The 17,492-nt window shown below is 39.9% G+C and overlaps 1 protein-coding gene across 3 annotated transcripts in view; it reads left to right on the top strand.

Annotated features, from left to right (window-relative positions):
- The first annotated feature begins 995 nt into the window (after positions 1–995).
- The window catches only part of serpini1 (serpin peptidase inhibitor, clade I (neuroserpin), member 1), a 42,339-nt gene continuing 25,842 nt past the window's right edge, over positions 996–17,492 (top strand). The window contains exon 1 of one of the 3 annotated variants that reach the window (XM_057838527.1): positions 996–1,119. Coding sequence is in view for 1 of the 3 variants with exons in the window: in XM_057838526.1 (XP_057694509.1) it covers positions 1,832–2,011 (180 nt within the window). In the remaining 2 variants the exon portion in view is untranslated. Of the gene's footprint in view, positions 1,120–1,738; positions 2,012–17,492 lie in introns of those variants that run through there. The other 2 variants (XM_057838528.1, XM_057838526.1) reach the window with 2 other exon arrangements.

Here is a 17,492-nt window from a genome sequence, read left to right as displayed (position 1 = left end):
TTTAGAAATTCCTTTGTGCCGAACGTAAATTATGGACTGCCAGGCAGCATGTGAGAAAACCAGAGAAGGTTGAATGTTTGTACGCGTACGTTCTGGGCCATGAGGCGAATTAAAATGGTGAATGTAGTTCTTTAGATCGAATGCTAATTATTTTCTCAAATTATGTATTGGATGCCTGAACAGCTGTGAGGTGCAGCCTAACAGTTTGAGCTTAGCTAAGGGACCATTGTCTTCATTTGGAGAAGAATCAGCATAAGCAACCAATAAATCAAGGTGGGGACAAATGGTTTATCATACTTACAGTTACATACACTGAAAATCTTGAGGTGGCACACCAAAATTAAAAGCCATAATTTCAGGGTTTTATTATGTTGTTGTAGCAAACAGAAAGACTTCAGAACACGCCTACTGATATACTGTGGTTAGTGTTGTATTTCAAGTGACTAATGATTTAATGTGCATAATCAGTCCAGTCAACATTTTGAGTTCCACAGCTACTACAATATGACATTATACTGGCGAGTGGGGTGGCCAACAAATTTGGGGGGGGGCTGGTGGCACCATTGTTCTTATACATTTTTTGTTCGAGCAAAATCCGTGTATATGCAACGGGAAGTGACAACTTGCATGTCTGCAACTTTACCATCGCAATAGCCGAGGGAATTTTGGGTATATCTGACATCACGACCGATGGCGGACTCTCTGAAATATTCACATTTGATTGCCCAAAACAGTTCTGGTATTAAAGAATGGCCGTGCAAGTCAATTTTGCCTACTTCCCGGAAATATTGGCCGTTGTTAACGGTTTTCTTCAGTGTTCTTCACTGTTAAACAGTAGAAAAATTAAACTATTATTTTTATATTGTTAAACAGGATTATTTTTGCTGAGATGCACCTAATCAGAAAGATTGCAATTCCTTTAAAGAGTGACCACCAGAAAGGAAGTTATGTTTCTTCCAATCTGATGCTCTTTGTTGGCGCTCTCAGGACCAATGGGCGTGCAGGAGGGCGGGCCTGCAGTAGAGCAACATGCGGTGATATGCGGCGCTGGAGGAGAGAAGACAGACCTTGCACAGTGCATACATCATCTCAGCCGTCTCTCTTGAACGCGATACCTAGGTAAGTGCTGTTTTGGACATTGATAAACACAAAATATGTTGATCAGCCTGGGCAAATTCTTTGTGTAAAATAAACTCTTGTAACAAAGAATCTGCCGTTTCAATACAATAGGCTATTTAAGTGATGTTAATGTGTAGAGTTCGCCCGCCGATGTCATTTTGGAATTAGGTGGGTTGCTTTTTTATTTTGTTTTCCGATGTAGAAGTTTGACAAGGGAACAGGAGACCGACGTAAATATTTTGATTCACTTTATAAAACCGTACTATTGAGGTTTTGTTATATATTTTATATTTACAGTACATTATTTGTATTATTTCTTTGGTTTGGTGACGAAATGATTATTGTCGTTGAAATTCATGGCAAAGGCACTGTAAACGTGATTTTACATTGCAGTTTGTAATATCCTGCTCCCATTCTGTCCCCACCCATCACACGCACGCATGCACGCACGCACCCCCACATACACAGATACACGTGCATAGCATCTGTTAATGGATTCTGTATATAAATCTGTCAAGGCTTGTTTTCCTAATTAAAAACTTTAATCAAATTACATTTACGTATATAGACCCTACCCACGTGACGTCACAACTCCGCTCTCCTGACTGGTGCCGCCCACTTGTCCGTCAACACATCGTGTTGACCTGTTACGGCTACGTACATTCCTCCTATTTACGGCGTGTTTTTCTGCTCGTTAACATTAATAATCAAAATGGTGAAGGCGTGTGAGGCGGTCGGTTGCAATAACAGAGAAGATAGACGGAGAGACTTGAAGTTCTACCGGATTCCGAGAGACACGGAGAGGAGAGAGCGAGATGGGCTGCTGCAATTCGACGAGAAAACTGGACTCCAAACGATTACCACAGATTATGTAGTAGTCATTTTATACCTGGTAAGATGCATTTAATACATATTTAGAGGGTTTTGGGCTGACAACCACATTTAAGATCATTGCTAGGCTAATCGCCGACAACATACACGTATGTATGTAGTGAGAGTGCTATCGCTAAACCATATAAACATTAAAAGCCCTAGCTCCATTGACAAATGACATGAAATACATTAGACTTGACAGTGGATGTTAGCAAGAACAAAAGATTTTGAATTGAAAATTTCGTAACTCACCTTCCGAGCACAAGATTCCTGCCGAATTTTCGTGTACGAGGACCTGTTTCACCCAACCAGCAACGTAGCATTTATAAGCCTCCAAGCTCTTAAAGTTTTTCAAACTTTCGTGAGAATAGGCTGATTTTGTGTGGACAAGATAGTTGTAAATATCAGGGTCAGGCAGAGACGGCGAAGGCAGCCGGTCAAAAATCATTGATTTAGGCATCAAATATGGATCTGGCGACTGTATAGAACGAAGCTTTTCCACATAACGCCTTTTATGCAACACATCCAGTGAGTTTACGGCATCAGAAAGCACCGGGTCTTCCATGAAATGCATTTTAAATTCCTCGATCAATTGAAACCAATGCTAATACAGAGACAAAATGACGGACAAGTGGGCGGAACCATACAGCGAGCACGTGGTTTTGTGACGTCGGTGGGTAGGGTATATTGCATGATATACGTTATGTGCATCACCTAAAATGTGACAAATCCACTCATTGACACTCGATTCATTGTTGTTTATAAACACAGACGTGAGGTCAATGCATTGTTAGTCGTTTCAGTGGGTTGTCAAAAATATAGTTTAATTTAAAAATATGCAGTACTTTACATATTTCATTAACCACTAATACTTATATATTTCAAAAGGCTGTTACACTAATTTGTTTTTAGGGGGACCAAAAATCATCAAATCTTTTCTAATATAACCTACTTTACATTTGAAACCCACTTGTCATATTTTGATATTTTCATGCAATTTTCCTTGAATTGTAATCACCAAATTTGACCAACAGCACCCATTTCAGTCATAATCAGAGTTTAAATGGCTTGTACACGTGTGTATGTATGTATGTACATACAGTTTCAGACAGGAGTGGGTCATAGGGGGCAGTGCCACACACTCAAAGCAAAGTGCTGATAGACCACCTCATTTCTAGGCGGAACAAAAGAGCAATTTAATACACATTTTACCCAGACTTTTTAATTTGCCTAACTTGTAATATACCCCAGAGATGCAAATGTACGGTAGTACAGTGGACAAGAGCTGTCAGGCAAAATGCCAAGTCCAAACACTTTGCAAATAGAAAAAAGCACGAACCCCAATTGCAAACGCTTTGCAAAAGAAAAGAAAAGTACGAATGCAAGCTGACACAACACGACTCCCACTCGCCAAAGCATGATTGGAAGTTAGCAAAAGCACACATCCCAATGGCCAAAACACGAATGAAACGGCTTGCAACACGAATGCAAAAGAAAAACACACAAATGCAAACTGACACAACACGATCCCCAATTCCTAAAGCGCGATTGCAAATTGGCCTAAGCACGAACCCCAATTGAAAACAACACGAATGCAAATGGCCGACAACACAACTGCTAATGGCTCGCAAGATGAATGCAAAAAGCCACAGCACAACTGCAAAAAAGCCACAGCACGACTGCAAGAGGACGACCCGGAAGTAAAATAAATAAATAAATAAATAAATAAAAACAAGGACGACACTTTGCATATTGCTACATGTGCTTCGTGACCATTTCTACGGACATCTGTGAAGTAGCCCACCCATTGCAGCAAATAAATCCCATCTGTATTGCAACCAATGTTAATCTCTACTGATGTGGCCTTCCCGCCGTCCCTGTGAGTGTGTTATACACATGCCAGTGTGTGTGTGTCCTGCCTAGTTCTTCCAAGTAATGCACTAATTGCATTTCAATAATAAATGTCTCAAATCAGCCTTGCAAAACCAAAACAGACAAGCGATGCAAGGTTGCTCACTTGCACACAACAACCATGAGTTCCAAATGTGTGTCAAAAACTTTGCTTTAACAATCAACCATGTTGTCAAAAACAGACTTTGCACTGCTGCAAACATTAAGACAAACTTTAATCTAGGTTTGTTCTCAAATTTCATCATGCGGATGGTTGCTAAATTTGTATCGGACCAAAAATGAAGAGCTTAGGCCCATGTGAATTTGCAACACAACAGAATACTTTTTTTATATGGAGTAAATTTAAATTTGTATTATTGTAATTGAAGTATTGTGGCTTCATAGAGGTTTTAAAAAATTAGGTCTTTTAGCCTACACTCTTTTACTGACCATTTAAATTTGCAAAACCAGATATTTTGATTTGAAATACTCTTTCTCAACTGGGTCCTCCTCAGTTCTGTGTGCATTGTGCCTCTACTTCTGGCACACTCCACCTCATCATCATGCTTGCCATCTACCCCACATTCACACACATTCTGGGAAGGTGGTGTGCCTAGCTCATAGTCAAAATTATGGAATTTTGGCTTCATCTTTTCTTTGTAATGTTTCCATTTTCTCCTAGTTTTTGGGTTTTCTCCGGCTACTCTGACAAAAACATCCACAATAGGTTTGATAAAGACCGTACATGGGTGTGAAATGGTGTCTGAATGATTGTTTGTCTATACTATTGATTCTTAAAAATCTGGGATGTTTTGTGGACAGGTAATGAAAAAAATTAGGTTGGGCTTTGGTTTACAGCAGTGGTCTCCAACCTTTTTTGCACCACGTGCCGGTGTTATGTGGGCCTTTTTTTCACAGACCGGCAAGTGTGGCAGAAGATTACAGTAAATATAAAATAAGACCACAGGGCTAATAACGAACATTAAGTGCAGGGAAAATGTAACTCATCATACACTGAACTAACCTTTTTAACAGCAGTCTCTCCTAAAACTCGACGGAAAATATCATTGGTCATTGGCAGAATGAGTTCATCTCCAATCTGAGAGGTTTCTTGGCTTTAGCAATACTGTTCACCTCAAGGTATGATGCTCTCAGTGCGTTCACTTTTGTTGCCTCGTTTGCTAGCTTTTAGCCACATATTAAGCAAAATGGACTTAGTTGTAGACTCTTCTGGCTCAGACGTTGGCTTATTCCCTGTAAAAAGCTGTCCAAAGACACAAGACGGCAGCACACAGCCAACAGCAGCTAATGTTACTGTTTACATTGACTGACGCTGGGCTTCTATGGGTGTGAAAACACCCTAGTTATGGCGGCCAACCACTAGAGGGCGACGTATGCAAATCTCTGCTCAGATTAGTCAAGAGGCACAGGCCAGATTGCGGTCATTAACAAATTATTTATTAAATTATTATCAAATTATTATTATTATTTCTCTGCGGCCCAGTAGCAAATTGGCCACAGAACAGTACCGGTCCTCGGCCCCGTGGTTGGGGATCACTGGTTTACAGGGTTACTAATATAAAATGTTTTCTGCTGGCTGTGTAAACTCAAACGTTTGTATTCACATTGCACAGAAGCCTAACTTATGCATCTTCTGAATTTTGAGTTACGTTGCTACCTATGGGCATAAACGTAAACTGAGCACCCTTTGTAAGGCCGTTGAAGATCGTCCTAGTTGCAGTGGCCTTTTCTGCCATCCCCTGTGATCTAAATTCTCCTGACTCTTGGTCAATTTTAGAAATTTAGCTAGAACTTATTTTTCCTCATTTACCAATGACATCAGACATGGGCCGATCCCACTACCGACCAAACCTCCAATTTGCCGTCTCATAGTTAGCAGATGAATGTGCTTGCATGTGCGTATTTTGTTCAATTAATAAAAAGGACACTGTTGTACTGTATATACAGAGGCGTAGCAAGGGGCCCCAGGGGCCCCAGGCAACAGGCAACATGGGGCCCTTTGAGCATGTGCAAGTAAGGGGGACAGTTGGACTTGGAGCAATAGCATATTTAATAAAAGTCAAAAAACGCCTCGCTCTCATAGAGCGCTTTTTAGGACACTCAAAGTGCCCCCCCCCCCCCCCCCCCCCATTGCATTATTCATTCACTTCACACTATCCTTAATTATTTACACACATTTGCCTTAATAAACAAAATGTACAGATTATTATTATTATTGTGCTTAGTACACATACCGTATTCTACTGACTAGCTGGTAAGTTATAGGCCTATTGCTTTTACTTAATAAGGATAACATTCTGGCACAGAAGTGAATCTTGTAACATTTTATCAGTTTGGCTGATCAGTGTGTATGGTGATTCTAAACACTGATTTAATGTTCTTGGTAACATCTTTATGTATGAAGAAACGCTAGCATGCTGCAATGCTGTTAGCAAACGCTAACAAGCTAGTTACAACAAGTCAAGGCAGTTAATTGGTTTAGGGACATAAAAATACTACTACTACTAGTCTGCAGTGCTTCGACTACATTAGGACATAAAACTACAGTAACATAGTACACTCACCGCTGTCTTGCTTCCTTTTCTCCTCTTCTGCTTTTTTTTTTCTTTCTTTTTTCATTTCCAGACAGACGGATAACTTCTCTTCATTTTGCCAATTAAAAAAAGGCCCGATCGCCGCCCGCTCTCACTCTGAGTCACGTGACACACATACATATTTGCGCAGTAAAATGAACACGAAGGTGGGGGGGGGGGGGGGTTTCGAGTGTGCGCTGCGTGCGGTCATCTTGGCCATAAAAGTGGCGAAAACTAAGCACTTTACACTCATATGGATGTACAACATCATTTTAAGATGCTAAACTAACACCTTCCCTCTTAAAGCAAATGTGCAATGCGAATATAAAATAAAGAACGCTCTCCTCGACGCAGCGAGAACGAGTGGGATCAACCAGCCGACGTAACAGGAAAAACATGAAACGGTCGCGCTGATAACGGCTCTAACTTATCATAAGAACTTTATGGCATGAAGAGGAAATACTTACATTCGTTCAAGGACGCACAGATTAATCCTAACAGGTGGGGTGGCCATCCTCTACTCGAAATGCGCACCTTACGCTTACGCCTATTCTCATTCTCAGAATATGCAGCGCTTGTGACGTAGGACAATAACAGGACTGGTTGCTATGGGAACGTACGCAGCGGCATACCGCATACCCAAGTAACCTTGCTAAAAGGAGTATTAAAATTGCTAATAAAATTGTTTAGGATTATTTTAGATGCATATATGTTATATTTTTCTTATAGAGTATTCAATGAGGAATACAATAGACCCATTAATAGACTTTCTTGGAAAAATCACCATTTCTTTAAGTAGTCACATGAATAATGAGGTGGCCTGTGAAAACCATTACAGGTTATTGCAGCAAGAACTTCTCACAAAAATCTCTGTGAATCATTCTTTGCACATGCATGCGGTGTTGAAATTGGTAGGGCTTGCTTAGTCTTGCATGTTAATTGGGGCTGATAACAAAATTGTAGTTATCCTGCCAAATGGTTCCATGGTTTTGAATCATTCTTAGCACAAACTTGCGATGTTAAATCCAGTTGGATTTGTTTAAACATATATGTCGAGTGAAACTGATAACAGATTTGTTAGAGTATCTGCCAAATGATTCCTTAGTTTTGAACCACTCCTAATACTTGTAGCTAAGACAGTGCGGTGAAGCTGAGTGTGCTAAATCTTTGTGTGCCAAGTCTGTTGGCCCTCTGGGGGCTCCTGCTGGCTGGGGGCCCTAGGCAATTGCCTGCGTATGCCTAATGGGACGCTACGCCTCTGTGTATATATGCTATGACATGCAAGCTCTCTTAGACATGGCTAACTTTACTCGACATGCCATCAGCTTCTATCAGTGTCTTTCTTGTAGCGTTCCGCCTGAATGGTCAAATGCCTCAACCTTCCCCCAATCAATTTAGCTAATTATAACTTTTTCACACTCCTCCTCTGCCTCTTGCTGCTGGCTCCTGTTAGTGGCGATTAATAAAGGGTTGTTAACCTCTCTCTTCACCCCCTGTTAAGCGTACAGTGAGTATCCTGGGACTTTAAACTGGTTCGGCTGGCCATTATGTCATTTTCTAACAAGGGAAGCAATCAGTTAAGTCACTGGGCTGCAGATGGGGAAATTAGTCTGATGTTGCTGCAGCAATCACCTGCTCCATGGACAGTGATAATGGGGGATCGTCCTACTGCATGACTTAAATTGGGTTTTTTAATAAAACGCTGTGTTAACTGCATAAGGAGCAGAGGAGTTGTGTGTCATTGCTTTTTTTGGAGTATATTCTTCCTGTTACGCAAGTAGCTGGGAATACATGTAGTTATAATTAATCCCTGTCAAGATCCATCCATTTTCTTCACCTCTCATAATTATTATCGCTGGTGGTCTGAAGTCTATTCCAGCTGACTTTAGAAGACTGGTTTGCAGCCAAATACGTTGCACACAACCAATCACACACACATGTCACCAACGTCATTATCGCTTAATCCACAGAAGATTCAAACACAGGACACAGGAGATTGGTTAGTTCCGTTTTAAGGTTTTACAATACATTAAGGCTTTTTTCCCTCATCAGATTTTGTATTCTTGCCATTGTAACAAGAATTGGAATTGAAAGCATGATGTACATGTATTTGATAGAGTACTGTATTAATTTGTGTATACAGGACACCTAAATTGTAAAAGAAAAATACTCCACTGACAATAAAACAATTAACATCTAAAGAAATGTTTTTACGCTAGGCCCTTTGCAGCTGCTTGTTTTTCTACAGACAGGTTTGTTTGTGCTTGGCTCTGCAGTTACATTACAGATGGCCTAGTTTGCTACTGTTTTGATCTTCAGGCTTATTTGGAGATGGAACGGTAAAAGCAATTCTCTGCAAATATCTTTTGGTTTTTGAGGAACTGGGTCAGAGAAAGATAATCTGCTTCTCTCAGCTGATTGCATTCTTTAATAGTTAAAGAGTACAATCATTTTAAGGTGAACAGATTTTGACTGTTTATTTGGGGAAGATTTTCTTTAAATTAAGATGCTAAAAAGTGCAACTCTTCAGTGTAGCTGGTCGTATAAAATGGGATTTAAATAAATATATATTATTATTGTTCCTCATGTGTAATTTGATTGATTTAACGTTTACTGTAAATCAACAAGTCTGTGTTGTGTAGAGCATAATGCAATGGCATGATGGATTAAACTCAGGTGGAACCTCAAAGGTTGAAAACACTCATTACACAATGCTGGTTGGTGTCCAATTTATTGTTTTTATATTTCTCAGGAATATTCTCCATTGAAAATAATACGAATAGAAAAAATCCCTTCCAGCGTTAGACCTTTGTAGATAAAACTTCTTTCCCTGTATATATTACCACCCCGTACTACTCTTAATTTAAGACTACTGCAACAGCATTTGTTGTGCATTTTGTTATCGTAGTTGTGTTGAAAAAGAAGAGTGAGGTGAAGGTGAGGTTGACACCTCAGTACATCTCCATCCATCACTTGCTGTTGCCTAGGTAACCTTGGTTTCTGCGGCAACGCATAGGTCAAAATGAATGGTTGAATGCTTGTGCATTTGCGGATGTAACCCAGCCATGTCCATCTGTAAAGTCCTGTAGCCTCCTGAACATGCAGCTTTGAAGTGTAGTGTTTAAATGGCAGTAAGGATTATGCTGCTTATTGACGTCATGTTTTAATTGCGCAAATGTCAACTGCCGGATTACATGGCAGGGATTAGAAACTACGCTACCTTTAAATCCCACTTGGTGAATGGATTTTTCCAAATGATTTGGTTGTGTAAATCATGATAGAAAGTGATCCAATGTCTTCAGTTTCCCTCCTTATTTACATTGTATGTTGGAAACACTATAGTGAGTAGCTCCCTTAAAAGTGCAAATCGCAGCGGAAAGGATCATGTTTGACAATTTTGAAAACAAAAACAAAAAATGTAATTTATGGGTGTTTATTGGTGGATTTCTGATTGACATTTTCTGATTCTTCTCCAAAGAAGTCGCTAATTCCAATTGTTGGCTCTCTCAAACTGTTAGCCTGCAACCCGCTCTGGCTTTCCAACACATGCAGTAACTTGAGAAAGATTCATCAATTGAACTATCTGTGTTACGAACTTCACCCGCCATTTTATTTGGCCTCGCAGCCCAAAACTGATAAACCCGCTGCCTTTCATTGAATGACCTTTTGACACATTCTGCCTGGCAGTTTGTCGGTTAACTCCAGCACAGCGACGTGACATTGGTCATAAAATGGCAGCACCTTTGAGCTGTTTTTTTTTTTTTTTTGGACATTATTTTCTCTGTTATTAGAGGTCTTAGAAATTTGTGATTGAATGTCTAGACCAGGGGTGTCCAAACTTTTTGCAAAGGGGGCCAGATTTGGTGTGGTAAAAATGTGGGGGGCCAACCTTGGCTGACGTCCTTTATGTAGAGCAATATATTTAAGCAAATTTTAGCTAGCCATTCTGTGTGTCACATTTGCTTTATCATTTTTTTTATCAATAATTTCAACAATCTCGCAACAAGCCTTTGTGGCGTTCTCTTTCGACTCTCGGGCTCTTGCGAAATACTGCTGCTGTGAAATTAAACTATCTTCAAGTTGCTTCAATTTCTCGCTACGTATCTTCCCTGTAATCTTGTCGTACATGTCAGCGTGTCTTGTTTGGTAATATCGCCTCACATTCAAATCTTTAAAAACAGCGACTGTCTTTTTGCAAATGAGGCAGACGGTTGTTGCGTATTTTAGTCAAGAATAGTCCAATTTCCACCTATCCTTGAAGCGTCGGCCGTCGCAGTCAACTTTTTGTTGTTGTTGATTGTCGCCATTTTAGAAAATTGGGAGTAAAGGGTCACACGGGGTAATGCTGCTTAGAGTGCTGCTGCATTTTACTGGGTAAATGAGGAGCAGCATTTAGTGTGTAAGATACTTCATATGCTGGTAGCAGTACTGCTGACCAATTTATTAAGTCTGTGTGTGGGCCAGACGTTATTGATTTTATGACAGAGGCTGGGGGCCAGATGAAATTTGACCACAGGCCGCATTTGGCCCCCGGGCCGGACTTTGGACATTTTTTTGGTCTAGACTCTACGAGCAACAGTCTTGGTGTTGTCTACTGCTTTTAAGTGAAGCTTAACTAGTGTGGTGACTTGGGTGCAGGGTTTTCTGTTGGGCAGTGTCCAACAACCCAAAAGGTCAGGATGCATTTGTGAAACCACACACAAATGTTCATCTCTTCTCTCAAAAGGTCAAGAGCATTGAAGTTGACATTTTGTCTATAATCCTTTTACTTCAGCCATTTTATTTCCGTTTTAGTCTTATGCCAGCCCTCCACATCTGTCTAATGGACTGGCTTTTTCTATTTTTTTATACTATGAATTGTTTACAAAACTGCGATTCATCCTTTTACTTTTACTGTTATTGATAAGCACATCTGACAACATTTTAGATACTATACCATTTCAATCCCTTTAATATCCACTTTGTGATTTAAAAACAAGTGTCAGTGAGTCTCTTCCCACTTCTTTAGTGCATTTTACTCGGCGGACACTGATGGATAGCAGTGCCGTATGAACAGCACAGTAACGGTCTTTCTGTTATCGCAGTTGGTCACCCACATTTAAAACTATGAAATAAATCCTGACTGTTTTGGAGTTTTGATTTTTTTTTTAATGTTTGCTTTTCTTTCGCTTTCACCTTTTATCCGCTCAACTTCATTTAATCCTCACAAACCATGGCAAGTTTATTTTGCTGCCATTGTTGTGCTGTAAGATGGAACTCTCAATTGTATGAAAAGGGAAAGAGGAACATTGAAAATTAAATATATCAAAACCTTACTGACCAGTTTTTACGACATGCTTGGTGGCCCTAGGCAACTACCTGTGTTTGCCTAATTATACTGTAAATTTGCCCCTGATGCTCAACACCTAGCTTAAAACAAATGATCATGAAGCTTTTAACTAAAGCTGAACAATTGATTGCATTTCTGATCATGTAAATAGGTGATGACTCATAAAATAAGAATAGCAAGTCCAGCAGTATCAATTTATCACATCATGGTGGAAAACTAACACAGATTATCTATAAATAGTCTCAGGGTGGTCCGGTTGTTTTGTTACAATGCATGGTTTAAATTGATGCAGTTGTTTCCTTTCTCATTTTGGATATTTTTGTTCACAAGGCAACTCGACTTTAGTGGGTTCAAGTGTAAACAAAGGCCATTCATTAGCCAACAGCACTCTCATTGGTCAGGAATTACTCCGGAAGCAGCTCACGTATGCTGCTTCAATGTTGCATTTGAAACATATCACAATTTTAGTATGATTACGAAAATCTTCCATCAAAAGATTGTTGCTGCATTTGGTCACTTTAAATTTTTTGTTTAAGAACAACATTCGAAGCTGTGTCTCCCCTGCCGTCTTTGTTTGGGACCATCCATGAGTTACCAATTCCTTAGGTGTCTCCTACTTACCTGAAATGATTGAAAGGTGAAAATGTTTTATTTAGTGGCAGACCATTGCCAACTACTATAGAAATCAGAATGGTCCATTGATTTCTTGTGAATATTTTGAGGCTATGTTATGTAATTTGTGGACAATCCTTAACACGGAAGGCAGAAGGGAAGAAATGTAGCTGCAATGTTTTGACAAACAGTCTTCATTCATTTTCCATGCCCCTTTTCCTCCAAAATTGTCCTCCATAAAGTGAAATTGTGATGTAGTTGCTTTGAGGCAGCATGTAAGTACTGAATATAAAGCACATATTAAACATATGGCCAACTTTTACCAGCCACCCAAGGAAAAACAACAAGCCTTGCAAGTTTATGTGGCATTTTTTTTTTTTTTTTTTTTTTTTTTTTACTAATGTTGTTGCGGTTAGTATAAATGATTTGTCAAAGTCAGGAAAACATCCAGTTCTATGGCCAGTCCAAACGGCACTCGGATAATAATGTCAGACTGTTGATGATGAAAAGAAGATGTGCCTATCTGATGTTTATACAATCTGCACGTCACAACATGCTACTCACAGGACACTACAGAGGTGGGTAGTAAAGCGTAACATGTACTCGGTTACATTTACTTGAGTAACTTTTTGAGAAAAAATTACTCCTAAGAGTAGTTTTACTAAGCTATACTTTTTACTTTTACTTGAGTAGATTTGTGAAGAAAAAACACTCCTCATAGACTTCATCATATACTGTAGAAATGTATATGTATATATATATATATATATATATATATATATATATATATACACACACACATATATACACACACTATGGGTTTTCCCATTGGCAGTGTATCAAATACTTGTTCTCCCCACTGTATATAAATGTATATAAATGTATATATATATATATATATATATATATATATATATCAGGGGTCGCGTTAACCGAATATTTTCCGTCGTTGACCGATTTTTTAAAATGGTGACGGAAAAAACTGAAGTCCATCCGGCATTTTGACAGGTTGCAATTCACACCCCAAACCACAGGGTGGCGAGTGAGCATATTAATTAGCTATTGTCTCTCTTGATGCATGACGTCGTTGGCCTTACTCTGAAAAATGTCAAGGCAACTTAGTGTCCGAAGTTTCTTCAAAAAGCCCCAAAACGACGATGGTGTTGATAAAAGAGGTGAAAAAACAGGGACTGCACAAGCGGGCACGCAATTCAAGTCCATGCGCACCAGGAGGAAGACTGCGTTCAGGCCACAGCAGGTGAACTGTTAATTTCATTGTTCCATACCTACCTGGGCCACAGTCAGCTGTTTTTGTCAGTGCGGAGAAAAAGTTACATATTCATCTGCTTGATGTGTGATGGCACGGTGTGGAATCTCTGTTAAGCTTGTTTGGACAGAATATTAATTTAAAATAAATGAAAACTAAATACTATTGAATATGTTGAAGCGGTATGCAATGTTAAGAGTCTTGTTAGCTCGAATTGCTGTGTCCAGCCGCTGTAGCTCTGCTGCTCTCTGTGAACTCTCTATTCAAGCCGGTGTAGGCGCACTATCCTATTCCCCTCACTATCCACTCGCGGGGGCCTGCGCTTGTCAGTGACGTTCCTTATTCTCGCTATATGAATATACAACTTTAGCATTTGTTAATAATACGCTCTGTGTGTAGTATCATCCATCGATTTTCCTTTTTAAATGAGCACTTTTAAGCGAACGCAAGATGTAACAACGGGAACATTTTTAAACAGGCATTTCACGGGAGAGCATTTCGACTCTTCGGCCAATCACGGGAGATCATTTCGACCCTTCGGCCAATCATATAGCGAGAGCGAGTGGATAGTGAGGGGAAGAGGATAGTGAACCTACACCGGAACGCGCGCGGCTCTTAAATGTCTCTGTCACGTGACTGTGTCGTAGCCGGTAACGAACTCGGCCAAATGGACACACAAGTACGGAAGGTGAATTATGCCAAACAAAGGGTCACCACAATGTCATTATCATCATTTTAAAAATTGAAGTTACGGGTAAAAATAGATTATGACCGGATTTTTATGACCCTGTCAGTCAAAATGACAGACAACGAAAAAGTCTAGCGCAGCCTCTGATATATATATACATACAGTGGGGCAAATAAATATTTAGTCAACCACCAATTGTGCAAGTTCTCCTTCTTGAAAAGATTAGAGAGACATGTAATTGTCAACATGGGTAAACCTCAACCATGAAAGACAGAATGTGGAAAAAAAAAAAGTTTGATTGTTTGATTTTTAAATAATTTATTTCCAAATTACAGTGGAAAATAAGTATTTGGTCACCAACAAACAAGCAAGATTTCTGGCTGTCAAAGAGGTCTAACTTCTCTTAACGAGGTCTAACGAGATCTAACGAGGCTCTGCTCGTTACCTGTATTAATTGCACCTGTTTTAACTCATTATCAGTATAAAAGACACCTGTCCACAACCTCAGTCAGTCACACTCCAAACTCCACTGTGTCCAAGGCGAAAGAGCTGTCGAAGGACACCAGAGACAAAATTGTAGACCTGCACCAGGCTGGGGAGACTGAATCTGCAATAGGTAAAACGCTTGGTGTAAAGAAATCAACTGTGGGAGCAATTATTAGAAAATGGAAGACATACAAGACCACTGATAATCTCCCTCGATCTGGGGCTCAATGCAAGATCTCACCCCGTGGCGTCAAAATGATAACAAGAACGGTGAGCAAAAATCCCAGAACCACACGGGGGGACCTAGTGAATGACCTACAGCGAGCTGGGACCACAGTAACAAAGGCTACTATCAGTAACACAATGCGCCGCCAGGGACTCAAATCCTGCACTGCCAGACGTGTCCCCCTGCTGAAGCCAGTACACGTCCAGGCCTGTCTGCGGTTTGCTAGAGAGCATTTGGATGATCCCGAAGAGGACTGGGAGAATGTGTTATGGTCAGATGAAACCAAAATAGAACTTTTTGGTAGAAACACAGGTTCTTGTGTTTGGAGGAGAAAGAATACTGAATTGCATCCGAAGAACACCATACTCACTGTGAAGCATGGGGGTGGAAACATCATGCTTTGGGGCTGTTTTTCTGCAAAGGGACCAGGACGACTTATCTGTGTAAAGGAAAGAATGAATGGGGCCATGTATCGAGAGATTTTGACTGAAAATCTCCTTCCATCAGCAAAGGCTTTGAAGAAAAGATGTGGTTGGGTCTTTCAGCATGACAATGATCCCAAACAAACAGCCAGGGCAACAAAGGGGTGGCTTCGTAAGAAGTATTTCAAGGTCCTGGAGTGGCCTAGCCAGTCTCCAGATCTCAACTGCATAGAAAATCTGTGGAGGTTGTTGAAAGTCTGTGTTGCCCAACGACAGCCCCAAAACATCACTGCTCTGGAGGAGATCTGCATGGAGGAATTGGCCAAAATACCAGCAACAGTGTGTGAAAAGCTTGTGAAGATTTACAGAAAATGTTTGGCCTCCGTTATTGCCAACAAAGGGTACATAACAAAGTATTGAGATGACCTTTTGGTATTGACCAAATGCTTATTTTCCACCATGATTTGCAAATAGATTCTTAAAAAAAAAATCAAACAATGTGATCTTCTTTTTTTTTCCCACATTCTGTCTCTCATGGTTGAGGTTTACCCATGTTGACAATTACAGGCCTCTCTAATATTTTCAAGTGGGAGAACTTGCACAATTAGTGGTTGACTAAATGCTTATTTCCCCCACTGTATATATATACTGTGTATATGTAATGAAGTCAATGCGCTACTATTACTCCGATACTTTAGGTTACACAAGAGTCTACACATTAGATTTATTATTTTTTGCTAGTGTTGCCAAAAGTAGCTCTATCAATTTCACCAAGGAGACATCGAAGCAATTTGACTCCATTACACCAATCTGACGCAAGCCTGTCATTCTATGATCACGCCAGCCTGTTCAATTATGTCTTTAAAGCACCGTAAAAAAAAATGAAGTATGACATAGAGCGCTGAGCCCAACAATGAATCGAAAATGCGTGTTTTATCCTCTCTTCCATTTTTCATTTGGCACCGACTGACCGCGGAAAACTGGAGGTATGATCCTTGTAATTTCATAATAGTAACTACGAAGGATCTACAGCAGGGGCGGGCAAATTATTCTGCAAAGGGCCACTGTGGGTGCAGGTTTCTGTTCCAACCCATCAAGAGGAAACCTTTTCACCAATCTGCTGTCTTGCAAGTGCAATCAGTTGATCGCAGTCAGGAGCTTTTTGTTTCAGCAGAAACCTCATTGGTTAAACTGTCTGTGCTGGATCAGTTGGAACAAAGACCAGGACCCACTACGGCCCTTGAGGAGCAGTTTGCCCACCCCTGAACTACAGTATTCACTATTCAAACTAGGGATGTCCCGATCCAGGTTTTTGCACTTCCGATCCGATACCGATATTGTTTTGCACTTCCGATGCGATACCGATACTGGCTGATACCGATACCGACCTATCTGAGCATGTGTTAAAGTTTAAAGTTATTTAGCCTCCTTACTTAGTTGTCAGACTCATGTTGAAAAAGGTTTTAGTACTCTTGATAACAACTAGCCAGCTGAATTAGGTGAGTTTGAATAACACCCAACGGTTGGGAACAAGAAACTGACCTGTTTATTCAGTGACAAACACAAAACATTATAAATAACAAACAGAAATGGCATAGTCAGTCAGTAAAACGTGTAAATAGTATTGTAAACTGTCTTAAAAAAGCAAAACACACCAACAACCTCAGTGGAAAATCCCATAAATCCCCCAAGCTATTAGATGCTTTTAATGTTTCGTGCATTAGTTACAAAAATTGTATAAAAAGCCTCTCAGGCTTAAATAAACAACTATTTCAGTATCAAGTTAACATTTTAAAACAGTAAATAAAATACTCAAGTCCCCATTCTGTATCAGCAGCTTTAAACTACATTCAATTCATTTAATTTTGCGAATCAACTGTTAAAGTTGTTAAAATTGCTCCCGTTATTCCTTAATTTCCCTTCTGTCTACTTTCGATATGTGAAAGTTTTAAAACTGTTTTGAAGATAGATTCAAGTCAAGATTTT

This window comes from Corythoichthys intestinalis, chromosome 6, assembly GCF_030265065.1.
Source record: "Corythoichthys intestinalis isolate RoL2023-P3 chromosome 6, ASM3026506v1, whole genome shotgun sequence".
In the NCBI taxonomy this organism is placed as follows: domain Eukaryota; kingdom Metazoa; phylum Chordata; class Actinopteri; order Syngnathiformes; family Syngnathidae; genus Corythoichthys; species Corythoichthys intestinalis.
The sequence above is the reverse complement of the archived record's forward strand: the minus strand, read 5'-3'. Positions and strand labels throughout refer to the sequence as shown.